This window comes from Myotis davidii, unplaced genomic scaffold (genome assembly GCF_000327345.1).
Source record: "Myotis davidii unplaced genomic scaffold, ASM32734v1 scaffold1149, whole genome shotgun sequence".
Lineage (NCBI taxonomy): Eukaryota > Metazoa > Chordata > Mammalia > Chiroptera > Vespertilionidae > Myotis > Myotis davidii.
In genome coordinates, this window is record NW_006300370.1 from 294,705 (window position 1) to 312,028 (window position 17,324).

Here is a 17,324-nt window from a genome sequence, read left to right on the forward strand (position 1 = left end):
GGCGCAAACAGTGAGGCAGATACACAGAGAGAAGCAGAGGTGCCGATTCCTGAGGGCTTTACATCTGGGGGACAGTCCCAGTGAGTTCCAGCTGTTGTTCCCTGCCTTGGATTCTGCAAGCTACCCCACGTCCTGCCCAAATCCCCTTTATTGCTTAAGCAAATTGGCCTTGGATTTCTGCTAATTCCATCCGAAACAACCTTCCCTGAGATACTCGCCATTGCCTTCATGATGAAGTCCAGATTCCTGGACACAGTAACAAAGATCTGCAGAATCTGGTGCCTGCTTACCCCTCCATCTCTTAATCTGAACACACTTACCTCCTACTTTATATTTCAGTCATACTTAGAGCTACTTTTTTCTTTTTTAAAGCTCTTTCTACTCTTCAGGATTTGAGCATGCTGTTTTCTCCCCTCTTGTAACACTCTTTTCTCCTTATTGTCTGGCCAGTTTCTATTTGGCCTTCCCAGATACACAGCTGCTTCTCCAGAGTCTCAGAGCACCTTTAACAGTCCGAGCACTTACATAAGACAACATAATCGCCTGTTGACTTGTCTTTCTTCCTCCCTCGATTTTGAGCTCTCTCAGAGCAAAGACTGAGTCTCCATTGCTGTCCTCTAAACGCAATACCTGGAACTTGGCTGGCACCTGATAAATGCTGGTCAAATGAGTGAACAGATGTGCCTGTGCTCCTGTGTCATCAGTCACTACCCAGTGGCAGATTGACAACATTGAATAGAAAAAAAATGAAAATTACTTTGGCCCCAAGCTATAGACTATAATTAGGAACTACTCCTGGGGTGAAGAATCAGATATCACCATGGTTTGGGAATATCCCATTACCTTCATTGTATCCCCCCCCCCCCCCCTTGATTTAATGACTGTGCCAGAGTTTCTAATTAGAGAAAAGGGCCTCATGCACTTATTGATTCAAATGTTCTGCATTTGAATCGCTGAGGAGATTTTGAGACTAAGGGTAGAATTCAGTGTATCAGAAATTCAATCCATCTGAGATCTCTCAAAGAGGTTTGCCCTTGGGTCACTTAGCACAGACTTTCTTAGTCACTGAAAACTGTTGTCATGGTAATCATGGAACCTTTCATGATTCTGTATACGAGTTAATGAAGATACTGGAAACAGCCCAAAGGAATTTATACTTGGGTGTGCATTTGTCTCCATATTAACCCAATCATTGTTTTGAACACACATCTGCCCCTAGGCCGATTCTCTTGGCTCTGGGTCCTGACAGGAATAAATAAACAACAGATTCCTTTTTAGTGTTTCAGGCGAGGAGGCTGTGGATGGCTGCCCCTCTGGTCTCATTTCAACAGGAAATCCCACATGGAGGTTATAAAGGAGCCGAAGAAAAAAAAGGATGGTGTGTGAAGCAAATCTCTTTCTTTTATTTTAAATTATTAATGTCGCTGATTTCAGGGCACCAAAATGTAATGCCTGCGAAGACATGTCAGTTGTGGAGAGCCCAGAGCATTGACTATATCCCAAGTCTTTCTTCTATGGTCCTTTCTACATAAACCTTAACCCGAACCTCCATCAAGCCCACAGATCTCGCTCCAGGTTCCTCACGTTTGGGTGTGAGACTTCCCATCTGTGTCCTGTCCTGCTTCTTATTTCCCAACATCCATTCTCCTAGTCGTGTGGGTGCTTGACATCAAGACATTTCCATCCTCCCTTACTGATGGCCGAGGGTCTTTAAGTAGAAATGGCATTTTGACTTTTTGGACTCCTCTTTAAAGGGTGTGGGTATGTTCCCTTCTTCCTCCCTTCTCACTGGCTGAAATGTGAATGATGGATGGAGCTGGGGTAGACAGTGAAATACAGAAAAAGAAAAAAAAAACCTTCCAAATTATCTTTAAAAAAACGTAACAACCCTCCTCATGGAGACACAGCCTTATGTCAGTGAGGAGTTACAGTTTTACTTACTGAATTTAGGCCTTTTAATCTTCTTGGTCATTTCTTTATTTGAATGTATTCCAGTCACCAGCAAAACTACATGAAGAAAACACAAAATAACTAATCAGTATTATTTCACCTAAACACTTTCTCTCTTTTTTAAAAAAATATATTTTATTGATGTTTTACAGAGAGGAGGGGAGAGGGATAGAGAGTTAGAAACATCAATGAGAGAGAAACATCGATCAGCTGCCTCCTGCACACCCCCTACTGGGGATGTGCCCTCAACCAAGGTACATGCCCTTGACCAGAATCGAACCCGGGACCTTTCAGTCCGCAGGCCGACGCTCTATTCACTGAGCCAAACCTGTTAGGGCCACTTTCTGTCTTTTGATCCTGATATTTGCTCGGGTCACATATTAAAATATTCTCGTTAGTTAAATTAATTTCTCCTTATCGTAAGGTGAGGAAATAAGACTTATCTATTGTACACTTGGCCTCTGTGGAGAAAAGTCTTTCAGGAATACTTTTCAGATGCCTAGCCTTTGCTTTGTTGTCTTTAAATTTCTTATTTTTCAAAATATATTTTTATTGATTTCAGAGAGGAAGGGAGAAGGGTAGAAAGATAGAAACGTCAATGATGAGAGAGAATCGTTGATGGGCTGTCTCCTGCATGCCACACACTGGGGATCGAGCCCACAAGCTGGGCATGTGCCCTTGACTGGAATCGAACCTGCGACCCTTCAGTCCACAGGCTAACACTCTATCCACCGAGCCAAACCAGCTAAATTTCAACACACCAATCCTACCATCTCCATTTTGCAAAGGAGGGAACATGGTTTGCTTGGTCCCAGGAATGGGAATTTCCAAATGGCCAGAGAATGGTGTGTGTGTGTGTGTGTGTGTGTGTGTGTGTGGCGTGCACTGGCAAGTGCCACAGAGGGAGGGGTGAATGGAGGGAGTATGTAAAAAGCCCCAGAGGAGGGCTGTCTGGGAAAGGAAGACAAGGAAAAGGGGTAGAGAGAGGCTACAAGATCTGAGGTGTGACCTGAGTGTCCCCAGGTGGTCCCTCCAGCAGCACAGGGTTCTGCACCCCTGCGAAGGCCACCTGCGGATGGTTGAGCCTCCTCAGAAGCAGGAGCAGAGCTGCAGGCAGCATTTGGATGCTGTTCTCCTTCGGGAAGTGTAACGGTGGGGACGAAGGGGACCTCTTTATCTTTTTAAATTTACCAGTATGAGCCTCATGTTTTTTAAAAATAACATTGACCGATTTTTTTTTTTTATTACCAAAAGAATACGTAGGTTCCTTGCAGGAAAATGTAAAAAACACAAAAAGCAGTACAGAAAACATGGATGAACACAAAAGTATATTTTCAGTCTTTTTCTATATGTCATATGTATTCATATAGGTACTTTTAAACAAATATTTGATCATTGTCATACTGTTCCCAGTGGTTTAGAACTTATGTCTATTAAGGATATACGCAGACTTTTTTGTCATTAAATGTTACTGTTAAAATAATTTTAACTGCCTGTAAATATATGTACTGGTGCTCTCCCTCCAGAGAGCACGCCCACACCATCCCCCGGCTCACTCTCCCCCCCAGGAGCATGCCTGTGCCTTTCCCGTCCCCTCTCCCCTTCTTCTTCTCCACAGGCCTGTATCGCCTAACCTCTAAGGGTCCCCAGGAGACTTGCAGTCAGGGGAGCAATGGGCATTGGCAGCTCTCGTCCTGGGAAACCCCGAACCTGTCTCCAAGGCCCCCTTTTCTCTGACTTCCCAGTGAGCCAAAGCAGCCCCGCCTAAGAATATTTTTGCTGCAGTTAATAAATTCTTGCTTGCTTTCCTACAAAAAAATATGTGTGTGTATATATTATATATATATGTACTCTATGCATATATCATAATTTAGTCAATTTCCAATTTAACATGAGTAGCTCCATCTTTGCACTGATCCATTATCATTTCCTTAAAATAAACCTCCAAATAGGATTTCTTACCTGAAAGCTATGCCCTCTTAAGATTTTGATTTATATTGTGACTTTTTTTTATTGGCAAAATTCTCACTTCTCTGCACCTATACTAATTCTACCAGTAATGTTTTTCCTTTCAAAGGGTCAGTCCGTTCTCTGTTCTTCTTTCCTCTCCAGGCATTGTAAGGTAGTGCTGCTTTAACGTACTTCCCTTTTAGCCACTTTTCTGAGAAACGCTTTCTGGACAGGGTTGGGACTCTGGGGTGAACATTGAGGCAATAGACTAATCAAAACAGGCATTTTCCTTTCTAGTTTTTATGTTTATTTTTTCACAGAACACAGAGGCTTGATTTAGGCATAAATGGACTCAGAAATTCTTGAATTGGAAACTGTCTTTAAGGTAAAAGGAGTCAATGTCCCCAAGTTTGTTCTGGGGACTTTATTTATCTTAGGATTCTCTAGCTACTCTGCCAATGATGCAGCCACTGAATTATCCCCAGTTTTGACAACTAGCGTTAGCCAAGGCCGGGACAGATGACATACCATGTCCTGTACGAACAGAAACATGAAAGAGAATTCAGTGAGCACCCAAAGTCTAGCCAAGCAGAATGAAGGCAGACACTCTTAGGTGTTATTTACTTCTGGGGTTTGGGTGTGTGTGAGCGTCCTGGAGGTCTCATTTTTTATAGTAGCCTCTGTGTCATTTAACACTGCAAAGACCACATTTTCATTTTATAGACAAAAATAAATAACTAGAATCCTTGAAATTAAAAAAAAACACACAAGTACTAAATAAATATATAGAAAGTAAATGGCACAAGGTAAGTTGATGGAATAAGTGACACAGTAATAAATATGGGTATCCATTTTTGTGGAAAACCAAATCCTGTCTGGCTTGTGTGTCTGTGGCAAGTGGAGTACCTAAGCCCTGGTATCATTAGGACTATAAATATTTCAGTAAGACCACCTCACCCGCATTTGCTCACCCAAGACCCTCCAGGCTGAAAACATGCAGAGCGGGGGTTCAGTTTTCAGCCCTGGTTAATAAAGTCATTACTCTCAGTGGTTCACAGAGGCCATCCCCTCGTGAGACTTGTTAATTAAAGCTCCCAGAGATCGCTTCTCCAGAGGGGGGCTGGGCAGTAAGGCTGCAAATGTGCGTGTGCCCTGGGAAGAGCCTTCATTCCTCATCAGTAAGACTTCTCTTGCTCTACTGAAAATGCTGCATTGGGTGTTGAACTTGGGTGAGAGAAAAATCAGTTGTGTTCCTTTTCTTAGGAAGCCAGTCAGAGGTGGAGATGGCTGATGCTCACTTCAGAGTACAAAGCGAAATACAGGTGTGACAGCCAGTCCCTCCTGGGGGAGTAGTTAGTCATCTGGCTACTGAGGCCATTAGTGTCTAGAAGCCTTGAGGAAATTATGTCTAGATGCCAAAGTTCCAAGGCAATCATGGCCTTAAAAACATTCATATTCTTTGTCCTAGAATATATACCTCTAGGGATATAGCCCAAGTTACAATCAGAGATGTAGACAACGATTTATGTAAACAATGTTCATTACAGCATTATTTCTAATGGCAATCTGGAAATAATGAGATATTGGAAATGCTCCAACAACAGGAAAATCATAAGATTTATTACAAATGATATGTAGAAGATTAAATGACATGGGACATGCTCAGCTCTCACCTTAAGAGTAATTCCGACAAAATGAGAATATATGTAGAGAGAAGTAACTGGAGCAAATATAACAAATGCTAATAAGGATGTAATTATAATTTCTATCTTACCTGTATTTTTCCCATTTTATAGTATATTTCTCATATATATTCTATAGCTTATATTGATTATGCTTCTCTTACATTTAGAAAAAGCCAGCATAATTTTTCTTTAATTTGGTCATATTGAAATCATACATATTCACAGTCATGAAAAATGCTTTCTAAAACCATTGACAGTTCATGGGAACTTGTGTTCCAGTTTTCCTGTCAGTAATGAGTTATAATCAGAATCCATTTACTTTGAAGGAAAGACATGAAGTGCCAGGACATCTGATCAGTGGTCACATCAGGAATCACCTTCTGAATGCTTAGTATAGGTCTGGGACTTTTCAAGAAGTGCCTCATTCTAGCCCAGGGGTGGGCAAACTTTTTGACTCGAGGGCCACAATGGGTTCTTAAACTGGACTCAGAAGAAGGAGCTGCGGCCGTGTGTCCCGATGTTGCCATGTTAACACTGCTGCTGGTGAAGGAGCGGAGGGGGGAGCAAGAGAACCCTCTGCTCTTTCGCCTCTGCGGGCCGGATAGAACAGCCGAACGGGCCGTTCTTTGCCCACGGCTGTTAGCCCATAAACTGCTAGAGCCTTAAAGATACTAACTCAGGGAGTGTTGCCAAGGACCCTCTCCTTGATCAAATGGTAGTCAGACTCCTCTAAGCCCTCTTCTCAACTATGCTTTGACCTTGGGCTTGAGTGTCCATCTTTGTTGGACCTGCATTGCCCAGTTTTAACAGGAATCCTGTTTAGAGAGGATCCCTTCCACTCCCAGGAAATCTGAGCACCCTGGTCTGCCTTTAGCAGGAATCCTGTCAAGTTGCTTCAGCGAGAACCCCCCTACTTGTAATGTCTCCTCTTAGTGATTTCCATCCACTGACCTCCTCCTTGGTTGTAAACCCCCACTTTCATTGTTGTGTTCGGAACTGTGCCCAGTTCTATACTGTCATTTTTCCCTGATTAAAGTCTGTTTTTACCACTTTAACCACTGTCCAGCTCTGGTTCTCTTTACCACTGTCCACAATGCCTTCCTAAAAACTGACATAAAAAGCAGATCATTTTAAAGACATTCAAATTTCCCCCATGCTTTAATTTGGGGTTACGTACTCAATGAAGCATCTAGCATCACATAAATCAGAGCTTCGTAGCAAAGACAGGACACCATGCTCCAGAATCATATAAATCACAAAATTATGTTTCAAATCATAAAATATTAATGCTGGGAGGAGCTTTGGAGGTCACCCCTTTATTTTATAGAAAAGAAACCATTGTCAGGGTGTATGCTTTGGTTAAAGCTACAGTCTTTGGGGACAGAAGTTGGAACCAGAATGCAGGTTTGCTGGCCACAGCTTTTGCCTCTTCTCTACTTGCTCCTTAAAAGCACAAAGACAAAAAAACAACAACAAAAAAGGTTGTTTTTAGTAATAAAGTTGCTTTGATATAAGGATGAAGTAAGTTGTGTCAGGGTATCATCATCTCATCTGTTGTGGCTGATAGTCAGTGGCTCAGCTGCTGGGGGTCCCTGCTGGGGGCTTACCCATCAGAGCATGGGGAGAAACAGCTATGCCAAGGGGACATTTGTACTGTAAATACTGAGAGTTTGTGAGGACTCGCCAAGAGTGTCTGTCTGGGCAGGAGTCACTTTGCTGACCAAGAGCCCTTGGGAGACCCTTGGGGCATTAGCGTCTGTCTTGGCGAAGGGACTCCTCTCGGACAGTGGTGAATGCCACACGCTGACCTAGCGAAGACCATCTGCCTGCCAGCACCAGCGCTGCCCTTCCCTAGAAACGTGGCAGCAACACGTGACTTCCGTTTTGGGCACTGGCAGCTGTAGGCCAGTGGACGGTTGGTGAAGCCGGCTCTCCTGCCTGCCTAGCATATGAAAAGATACACCTCATCTGAATGGGGACTTTATTTCTTTCATCTCGCTTTGCCTAGAAAAATGGTGCAGTTGATCCATCACTGCTTTGGAGTATGTTGTTTCTTTATTGGTTTATTGAGAGACATTATCCCGTGTGCTGCTGGCTTCTGAAATTCCTGCAGCAGACCTGTGTTGAATACATTGCTGGCAAAGATATGATCAACGTCTCTGATCGTAATTTGTCACCCAAAACAAAACGGGCAGGATTGGACTCTGCTACCTTAAAAATCTGGCATCTGTTAGGAGAATAATTTATTTAGCAGTATTTCTTGAGGGCCTGTCCAATGTGCTCAGCACTGGAAACGCAACATGAGCAAGACTCAGCTTTTTGGAGAGTCAGACCAATGGCCAGGTGAATGCCACTCAGATAGGATGAGGTTCATTATGGGGCATGGAACAGACTTCACCATCTGAGAAAACCAACCCTACCGACACTTTGAGTTTGTACTTCTGGCCTTTAGAGTCATGAGAAAATAAAACTCTGTAGTTCTAAGCCACCCAGTTTGTGGTATTTGGTTATGGCAGCCCCAGTCCACTAGTACAGATTGTTGGAAAGCCTTTCCTGGCTAGTTTCACAGGGACCCGCCTGACAAGTCCACAGCACAGTGGGGTAGAGATTAGCAGAAGTTGACTGTTTGGCTTACTGCTACACCCATTTGCACTCTTCCCCCTTCTGGTGGACCTGCTGATTCCTGTGTTGCATTCTCTGGTGATAATGGAGGAGTGTAAAGGGTTTCATCTCTGAAGGTATGAGTTGCCAATGGTACAAGTAAGGGCATTGTCAGTGATACAACTTCTTGAGAGATTAATATGGCAGAAGCGCCTCTATGTTCAGAATCTGTAAATACGCTCTATCTGAAATATTTGTTAGTTGCTGAAGAATACACACACAGATATGTGTGTATATGTGTGTATGCAATACATAGAGACACTGTAATGTAATGGATGTACTTGCTGTACATAAAAATATATTTACACACACACCCTGAATTTGATCTACACTTAGCATTCTCACTTCGACTTCTCTCCAAAAGGTTTATCGTAAAGAGATACTCTATGCTGTTTATATGCTTTTCTTGGCAGGATTTCTTTGGACCTTAGGAGAATGTTAACAGTGTATCCAGATACACATATAAAAGTACTTACCGAGGACCATTTCAATAACAGCTGCCTTCATGGTGAGGACAACAATCCCCATGAATCTCCAAGTGGCACCCTGGAGGGGAGGAAACAACAACACCATCACATTTCAGCCAGGAGTTCTGAGCGGGATGCACTGGAGTGTGGGGCAAGGCTGTTCATGTTGCATTGCCCTCTGGAGTCTGAGGATTTAAGCCGCAAGTTCCTCTAAGAGCTCATGCAGATGGTAGTGGCCAGTGCGCTGGTACCCCGAGAGTCCATTCTCACCCGTTCTAGCCACCAGCCTTCTGCCCTTCAGAGATATGAGCTCTGCTTAGAACTAAAGCAGAAATAACTTGACAATTTCAAGAATATGTCCAACTGGTCTTCAAATTAGGACAGGAGCCACACTTAGGGTACTGAGGGAGCAATTTTAGATTACAAATAATTCGTTTATCATTCATTCAATAAGTATTAAATTCCTATTATATGGCTAGGTATTGTTAGGTGACAAAAAATGGAATTAAAAAACAACTCTTGCTCTTAAGAGACATAGTTTAATAGAAGTGGGAAAACATCTGTAGTCACATATCACCATAACATTAGAGGGTGTGCAGGCCCCATAGGACAATAGGACAGTTTATAGAGCAGTGGCTCTCAAACTTCGCTGCAGACTAGTGCCATCCAGGAGTTTTAAAATTCTCAGATGCCCAGGCTGCCCCTCAGACCAACTGAATCAGAACCTCTTGGGTGTGGAGTCTAGGCATTAAGCTTTTAACAACCTCCCCAGGTTATTCCAATGTGCAGCCAAGTTTGAGAACCAGTGGTGTAGAGCAAGGCTTCCAAAATCTTAAAAAAAAAAAAACTTCATTGTTGAGAGTATTACAGATGGCCCCTCTTTCCCCCATCCATTGCCCCTCTCCATCCAGTGCCCGCCCCACCCCAGGCCTTCACCGCAGGATTGTATGTGTCCACACATACACAATGCATAGATGCAAGTAAGTTCTTTGGTTAATCTCCCATTTCTACCCATCCCTCTCCTCTTTGGCCCCTCCCCACTCTATTGTCTGAGATTCGTCAGTCTGTTCCATGTCTCTTGGAATGGGAATGTTTTGAGTCTTCCTTCTTAAAACTTCAGTTACTCTCTTTGCTCACACACTTAAAATGTAAATGTGCCTTTTGAAATGTGTAAAAAAAAATTCAAACTCTCTCTCAATCATTTTAGAGGCTGCGACCGGCCAAGGACAGCCACCAGCCCTGTTAGGCAGTTTCTGTAGGTGGTCCGATGTCATGGAGCATGGGGTACACAATGGTAATCTTTTTTTAAAATTAAATATATTTTTTATTGATTTTTTTACAGAGAGGAAGGGAGAGGGATAGAGAGTTAGAAACATCGATGAGAGAGAGAAACATCGATCAACTGCCTCCTGCACACCTCCTACTGGGGATGTGCCCGCAACTAAGGTACATGGCCTTGACCAGAATCGAACCCAGGACCCATCAGTCCACAGACCACACTCTATCCACTGAGCCAAACCAGTTATGGCCCACAGTGGTAATCTTAATTCCTCATGTGCTCACCACGGTTCTAGCAGAAATGGAACAATGGGGGTTTTCAAAAGAATGTGTTACTGATTCATAATGTTATGGATTGTGCTGTGAGATGTAATAGAAAGAGTCCTGAATGGGAAGTCTGGTGAGGCAAATGAAGCCCGATTGTGAAATAAGAACACACATTACAGCAAGTAGAGTAGCCAGCCAATTTAATCAGATCTATTGTTCCTCAGAGCTAGAAAAGACCAAGTTGCTAACAACAATGTGGCCTTAAGTTTATATGTAGGTTTTTTTTTTTTTTGCAGTATTTTTCTCTTAATTTTTTTATTGTGGTAAAATACACAAACATAAAATTTACTATCTAAACCATTTTTAAGTGAACACATTCCTATGGTGCTATCATCACCTCCATCTCCAGAACTCTTTTTGTCTTCTAAAACTGAAGCCCTGTGCCATTAAACGCTAACTCCCCATTCTCCTGCTCCCCCAGCCCTGGCAACCACCATTCTGCTTTCTGTCTCTGCCATTTTAACTACTCTAAGTACCTCATATAAGTGCAGTCATATGGTATTTCTCTTTTTGTGACTGGCCTATTTCTAATAGTGTAACATTCTCAAGGTTCATTCATATTGTAATACGTGGCAGAAGTTCCTTTTTAAGGCTGACTAATGTTTCACTGTGTGCATATACCCCATGTTTTAATTTATTCATCAGTTGATCATTCATCAGTCCATGGACACCTAAGCTATGCTATGAACATGGGTGTGCATTGTTCTGTTTGAGGCCCTGTTTTTAATTCTTTCATGTGCATTCCCAGAGTAGCATTGCTAGATCATATGGTAATTCTGTGTTTATTTTTTGAGGAAACTTCATGTGCTTTCTAGAGTGGCGATACAATTTTACAATCCCACTAACATTGCACGTGAGTCCCAGTGTCTCCACATCCTCACCCACACTTGTTATTTTCTGTTTCTTTTGCTAGTATTCATTCTAGTGGGTGTGAGGTGGCATCTCATTGTAGTTTTGATTTGCATTTCCCTAACAATTAGTAATGTTGAACATCTTTTCATGTGCTTGTTGGCCATTTGTATTCTTCTTTGGAGAAATGTCATTTCAGGTACTTTGCCTAGTTTTTAATCATGTTTTGTTGTTGAAGTTTAGTTATCTATTCAATCTGGATATTAGTCCCTTATCAGATATATGATTTGTAAATATTCTCTCCCATTCTGTGTTGCCTTTTTACTCTGTTGCTAGTGTCTTTTGATGCAAAATAATTTTTAATTTTTATGAAGTCCAATTCATCTATTTTTTATTGTCTATGCCTTTGCGTGTTATATCCAAGAAATTATTGCCAAATGTAATGTTTTGAAGCTTTTATCCTATGTTTTCTTCTAAGAATTTTGTAATTTTTTGGTTTCATATTTAGATCTTTGATTCATTTGAGTTAATTTTTGTATATGGTGTTGGGCAAGGGCCCAACATGGTTCTTTTGCATGTGGACATCCGCTTTGCTCAGCACCATTTGTTGAAGCAACTGTCTTTGCACCTTGTCAAAAAATACGTGGCCATGTACAAGAGGGTTAATTTTTGGCCTCTATTCTATTCCATTTGTTTGTGTGTGTGTCTCAATGCCAGTACCACACTATTATGATTACTGTAGCTTTGTAGTCAGTTATAAAAAATCAGGAACAGTCCTTCCGCTCTCCTCTTCTTCAAGATTGCTATGGCTATTGCGGTCCTTTGAGATTCCATATAAATATTTTGAAGGATTTTTCTATTTCTTCAAAAAACTTCATTGGGCCGAAACCGGTTTGGCTCAGTGGATAGAGTGTCGCCCCGCGGACTGAAAAGTCCCAGGTTCGATTCCGGTCAAGGGCATGTACCTTGGTTGTGGGCACATCCCCAGTAGGAGATGTGCAGGAGGCAGCTGATGGATGTTTCTCACTCATCGATGTTTCTGGCTCTCTATCTCCCTTCCTCTCTGTAAAAAATCAATAAAATATATTTAAAAAAAACCCCACATCATTGGGATTTTGATAGGTCTTGCATTGAATTTGTAGATAGCTTTGGGTACTATTGATATCTTAACAATATTAAGTCTTCCAATCTGTAAACATGGGATATGTTTCCATTTATTTATGTCTGCTTTAGTTTCTTTCAGCAATGTTTTGTAGTTTTCATTGTACAAGAATTTTACCGCCTTGGTTAGGTTAATTTTTAAGTATTTTTTTTATATAAATGAAATTGTTTCTTAATTTTCTTTTTGAATTGTTCATTGTTAGTGTACAGAAAGGCAACTGAATTTTGTGTGTTAACTTTTATTAGTTCTAACGAAATGTAATTTTGTTATGGAATCTTTAGGATTTTCTGCATATGAGGTCATATCATTTGCAAACAGGATAATTTTAATTCTTCCTTTCCAGTTTGGTTGCCTTTTATTTCTTTTCCTTCACTAATTTCTCTGGCTAGAACTTCCAGTCTATGTTGAGTACTGATTCTATCTCCTTAGAATTTGTAGAGCTATTTAGATTTTTTATTTCATTATGAATAAGTTTTGGTAGGTTTTGTGTTTCTAGGAATTTGTTAATTTATTCAATTTGTTTATGTAAAATTGCTCATAGTACTCTCATAATTCTTTTTAATTCACTAACCGTTGTTGCTTCAGAGAAAGAGAACTGGGTAAGTGGTGATCAGAGATGGGACTGAGTTTACAGTTTTGTTCTATTTAAATCTTTACCCTGTGCACATATGTTAATAAATCAAAAATGAATAAGGTGATCTCTTGGGAAGATTTGCCATTTACAGACAATATTGATATAAATGAGAAGCCACAGTCATCTCCTAAGCCAATCCTTGCTCCTTGCTTTCCTTGCTTGAAGGTCAACCTTCTCTCCAGTTGGAAAGAATCAACGTCCTAAAGCTCAGGTCTGATTATGTATTCATCCTCTCAGAACTTTTTTTTCATAGTCCCCTCATTTTGTACAGAATAAAACCCAAATTCCTTAGTGAGGCACTAAAAACTTTTTATGAAATGGTCCAAGTTACCTTTCAAAGCATCTCATAGCAATTCTCTTCTGTAACCCTCTCCTCTGACCCCAGCACACCCAGGCTTGCTGGAATACCTCACCTTACCACTCCTCACCTGCCTCCCATAACTATCCATCTTTCAAGGTTTAGCTTATGGACCACTTCTTCTATGTAAATCTTCTTGATCTTCTAAAGTCAAAATTCATCTTCATCCATACATCTATTTAATCACTCAGAAAAACAGTCTCTGTGTGTACTCTGGGCAAGGCAGACAGGAATAGATGCAAGCCCTATCATCACATTGCTTTGAGTCTTTTAGAGGGAGACGGATGCACTCATCATAAATAACATTAACTGAGCACATGCTAAGTGTCAGTAATATATTAATACATAATCTTCACAACAGCCTGGTCAGGTAGGGGTTTTTCTTGCCTTAATTTTAGAGGTAAGGAATTGGAGACACACATAGGTTAGGTACTTTGCCCAAGGTTACCTACAAGGCTGGAGAAAAGAGGAGCTGGAATTCCAATCAGGAATTCTGAGTCCAGAGGCCCTGCATTTGCATCCCACCACTTGCCATAGCTGTTTCATAACAAGCAAGACATCTCCCTCGTCTACATTCTGATTTAATTGGTCTGAGTTGATATCAGTATTGCTTTCAAGTTCCCCAGTGACTCCGCTGTGCAACCAAATGAGAACCTCTGCTGTCGAGGTTACAGTGATGCAAAAAGGGCGGGTGGTCAGATAGGCCTGGGGTGTGGGGTTGGAAGAGGCTTGGATTCATTTAACTAGCAAGTTGGAAAACAGTGAGTTGTGAAGAAGAGACAGGACACAGGGGACAGAGCAACTTCAGAAACTGGGAGCTGCTCGGCTAGGCTGGGAGGAGAATCAGACCAGTAGAGAGCAAAGAAGGGGCCATGTCGGCCTTGAATGTCATCCCTAAAGAATGCGGAATGGATTCTTTAGGCTATAGGGAGACATCGGAGGCCTAAACATTATTTGTGCATTCATCATTTTTAATAAGCCCCTTAGAGGCTTACTTGAGCCACTCGGTTGCAGAAAATATGTCCTGGTGGATGTGTAGGATTTATGTAATGCTGGTGTTTGCCTGATCTATGATGCTACCTGGGAGCACCTAGCAATACTCTTTGTCCATGAGGCAGAGAGATCCGAGACCCATCTGGAAACATTTAATAGTTCTGAGAGGCTTGTGCTGTGTTTCCAAAATGCCAGAACTCCCTTGAGGACAGCCATCTCTGAATGGGGAGCGGCCACATCTGCGGTCTTGCTTTCCTCATCCCTGCCTGATGCAAGGCCTCAGCTGCTTGTCCGTGGGCGTGAGTTTATCTGGTGAAGATGGAACAGGGAAGGCTGGTACTTGAGCCACTATGTGGAGGTGGCCTCCATCTGCAGAGGAACTTTACGGAGACCACATTGCTCTGGGCCGGGCCTGAAACACCGCATTTCCTGTTGCCAAGACACCAGTGGTCACTATTATAATCCCCCAGGATTCTATGAAGGAGAGAGTGAGCTCTATTACATACACATATATGCCCTTGCTGATGATTGCTTCAAGATCTCAGGCTTGAGCCCATCAGCACAGGGCCTCCTTGTCCAAGGGACTGTGACTAGTTCGAGGGGGGCGTGTCCTGAGTTGTATCAGAACGGGAGGACTTTACTCCCATGTTTTTCAGGGAGAGGTTACCTTTCAGGTTGGAAATGAATGGGGGGCAGTTTGCTCTAGGTCTGCTCCTGACCATGAGACAAGTCAGTCTGAGCCAACACAGAGAGGAGGCGGGGAGCTAAGTGAGTGGTGAGAAATGGAGCTGGAGCTCTGACTGTGCCTGGAGGCTGGTGAGACAGTGAACTTCCCTTTCAGTTGGGCTTGCAGCTGAAAGATTATTCCTGACTGCTCCCTCGTTCCCAATGCCTGTCCATGCAGAGCAGATAGGTTTATACAGTCTGCAGAGTGTTATCTGAACAGTTCTCTTGTCTGGACCACCTAAGACCTCTTGAAGTAGAATGGACAGTATTTCTATAATTCTGATCAGTGAAGTCCCCTAAGGTCACACAGCCCGGATCTCTCTATTAATCATGTGCTCTTTTCACTATATCGAACACCTCATGTGACTGGTATTGTAAATTCCAAATGATTTCATGATTTATTGTATGATATTACTATAAAATGGAAATTCCACTCCCCATTTGTATAGTACTTTTCACTTTTAAAAGCCTGGTTACATCTATAACTTTAATCACACAAGACTTCCGAAGGGCCTCAAATACTAGGCTCAGATGCAGAGGGAACACTCAACTGAAATTCAGTGACTAAGCTGGACACTTAATGGTCTGGCAAAAAAAAAAAAGGTAACTTAGGCCAATCAGGATCTCCCTTGGGATTTTGGAACTGGAACCCTGAAAGCCTTGAACACCGTGGGAGCCAAGCTGGAGGCCATATGGGGCCCTGATTAAGATGTAGAAGACGAGGGCAGAACGAGATGGAGAGGAGAAAGCGTGTGGCCCAGGGAGAAGCCTTAGTTTCTGGCCACTTCCCAGGTCCCATTTCCAGTCTGAAGGAGGTCCATCCAGCTGGACCTGGTCTCCTGTGCATGACATGGATGTTGCTGGGCCCTTCTGCGCCAGCCAGTGTGAGTTAGTTTCTGTTCCTGGAAGCTTTGATTGTTGTTTTATTTATCTCCCGTTTCCCTGAAATGATTAGTGGTAAAATGAAAACAATTAAAATGGGAAGGGCGTGAGTACTTGTCTTTTGGAGGCGTTGAGGCAGGGGTGGAGAAGCTGAATCTGACGCTGGAGCCAGCTCTGGGAAGAACCTCATGAGCTGTGGCAGCCACTGAGAGGAGAGAGAGCCTGCACACCTGGAACACTCTGGGAGGCAAAAGGGAGTGCGTGACCTGGGAACTCTGCTGTAAGAATGTCCCTGTGGAGTCCCTCATGGATCTATGGTCAGGGTTCCATAGGGGTGATTTTTTTTTTAAATCCTCACCCAAGGATGTTTTTCCATTGATTTTTAGAGAGCATGGAAGAAAGAGGGAAAGACAGAGAGAAACATCGATGTGAGAGAAATACATTGACTGGTTGCCTCCTGCACAAGCTCTGACCAGGGCCCAGGCCAGGGAGGAGCCTGCAACCGAGGTACGTGCCCTTGACCGGAATCGAACCCAGGACCCTTCAGTCTGCAGGCCAAAGCTCTATCCAATGAGCCAAACCAGTTAGGACCGGTAGGGGTGCTTTTGCCACCCCTACCCCACCTCCAGGAAAGATCTGGCAATGTTTGAAGACGTTTTTGCTTATCACAACTTGGGGTGAGGGATGCTACTGGCCTTTAAGTGGGTAGAGGCCAGGGATGCTGCTAAACATCCTACAATGCACAGCACAGCCCACCCAACCAAGAATTACCCAGCACGACATGCTAAGAGCATCCATCAGAAATGACAAACTCTGATTTAGACCATGTTTAGTTCCCCAAGTATTTATATATACAAAAAAGAATGTTGTGTAGGAATTTCCCACACATATTACAGGTAATTTTCTTGATGACTCACATGTGACCTACTCAGGATCCCCTTCTCTGGGATCCCTTGGATTGCCTGTGCAGCCAGGGCAAACCCTAACGCAAAGATCTTCACTCCTGGGCCCGTGGGTGCGTCAGAGGGCTCATGCGTGTGCTCAAAGACAGAGGTATGTCTGGCCGTGGGGTTCGTTGATCCATGTGGCATGTTCCTACATGTCAGGGAACCAAAAAGGGAAAGCCTTTTGTGGTGCGTGTGTGTCAGACCATCGCCGTTACTTCGTTAAGAACCTGACATATGGTAATGCTTACCACATCCACCAAGGCTTCAACCAATAGTGATTTCTAGGGAGGCTGCAAACAGTAATTACGTTTCTGAAGTGGTAGTTTAGATCTTATATTGCCAGTGGGAAAAAATACTAGTTTGCAGGCATGCCCCCAAATGAGCTCTAAAGAACTGCTTCCAGGAGTCATTTATCCTCCGTAATGGAAGGGGCACGAAGAGCAATAAGTCCGGGG

At 42.8% G+C, this 17,324-nt stretch overlaps 1 protein-coding gene across 1 annotated transcript in view; it reads right to left on the reverse strand.

The window, feature by feature from the left end:
- The window catches only part of VIT (vitrin), an 89,160-nt gene that overhangs the window by 62,179 nt on the left and 9,657 nt on the right, over positions 1 to 17,324 (reverse strand). The window contains exons 2-3 of the mRNA XM_006776927.2: positions 8,723 to 8,792; positions 1,942 to 2,007 (exon numbers count right to left, since the gene is read on the reverse strand). Coding sequence (XP_006776990.1) covers positions 1,942 to 2,007; positions 8,723 to 8,774 — 118 coding nt within the window. The 5' untranslated portion in view covers positions 8,775 to 8,792. The remainder of the gene's footprint in view (positions 1 to 1,941; positions 2,008 to 8,722; positions 8,793 to 17,324) is intronic.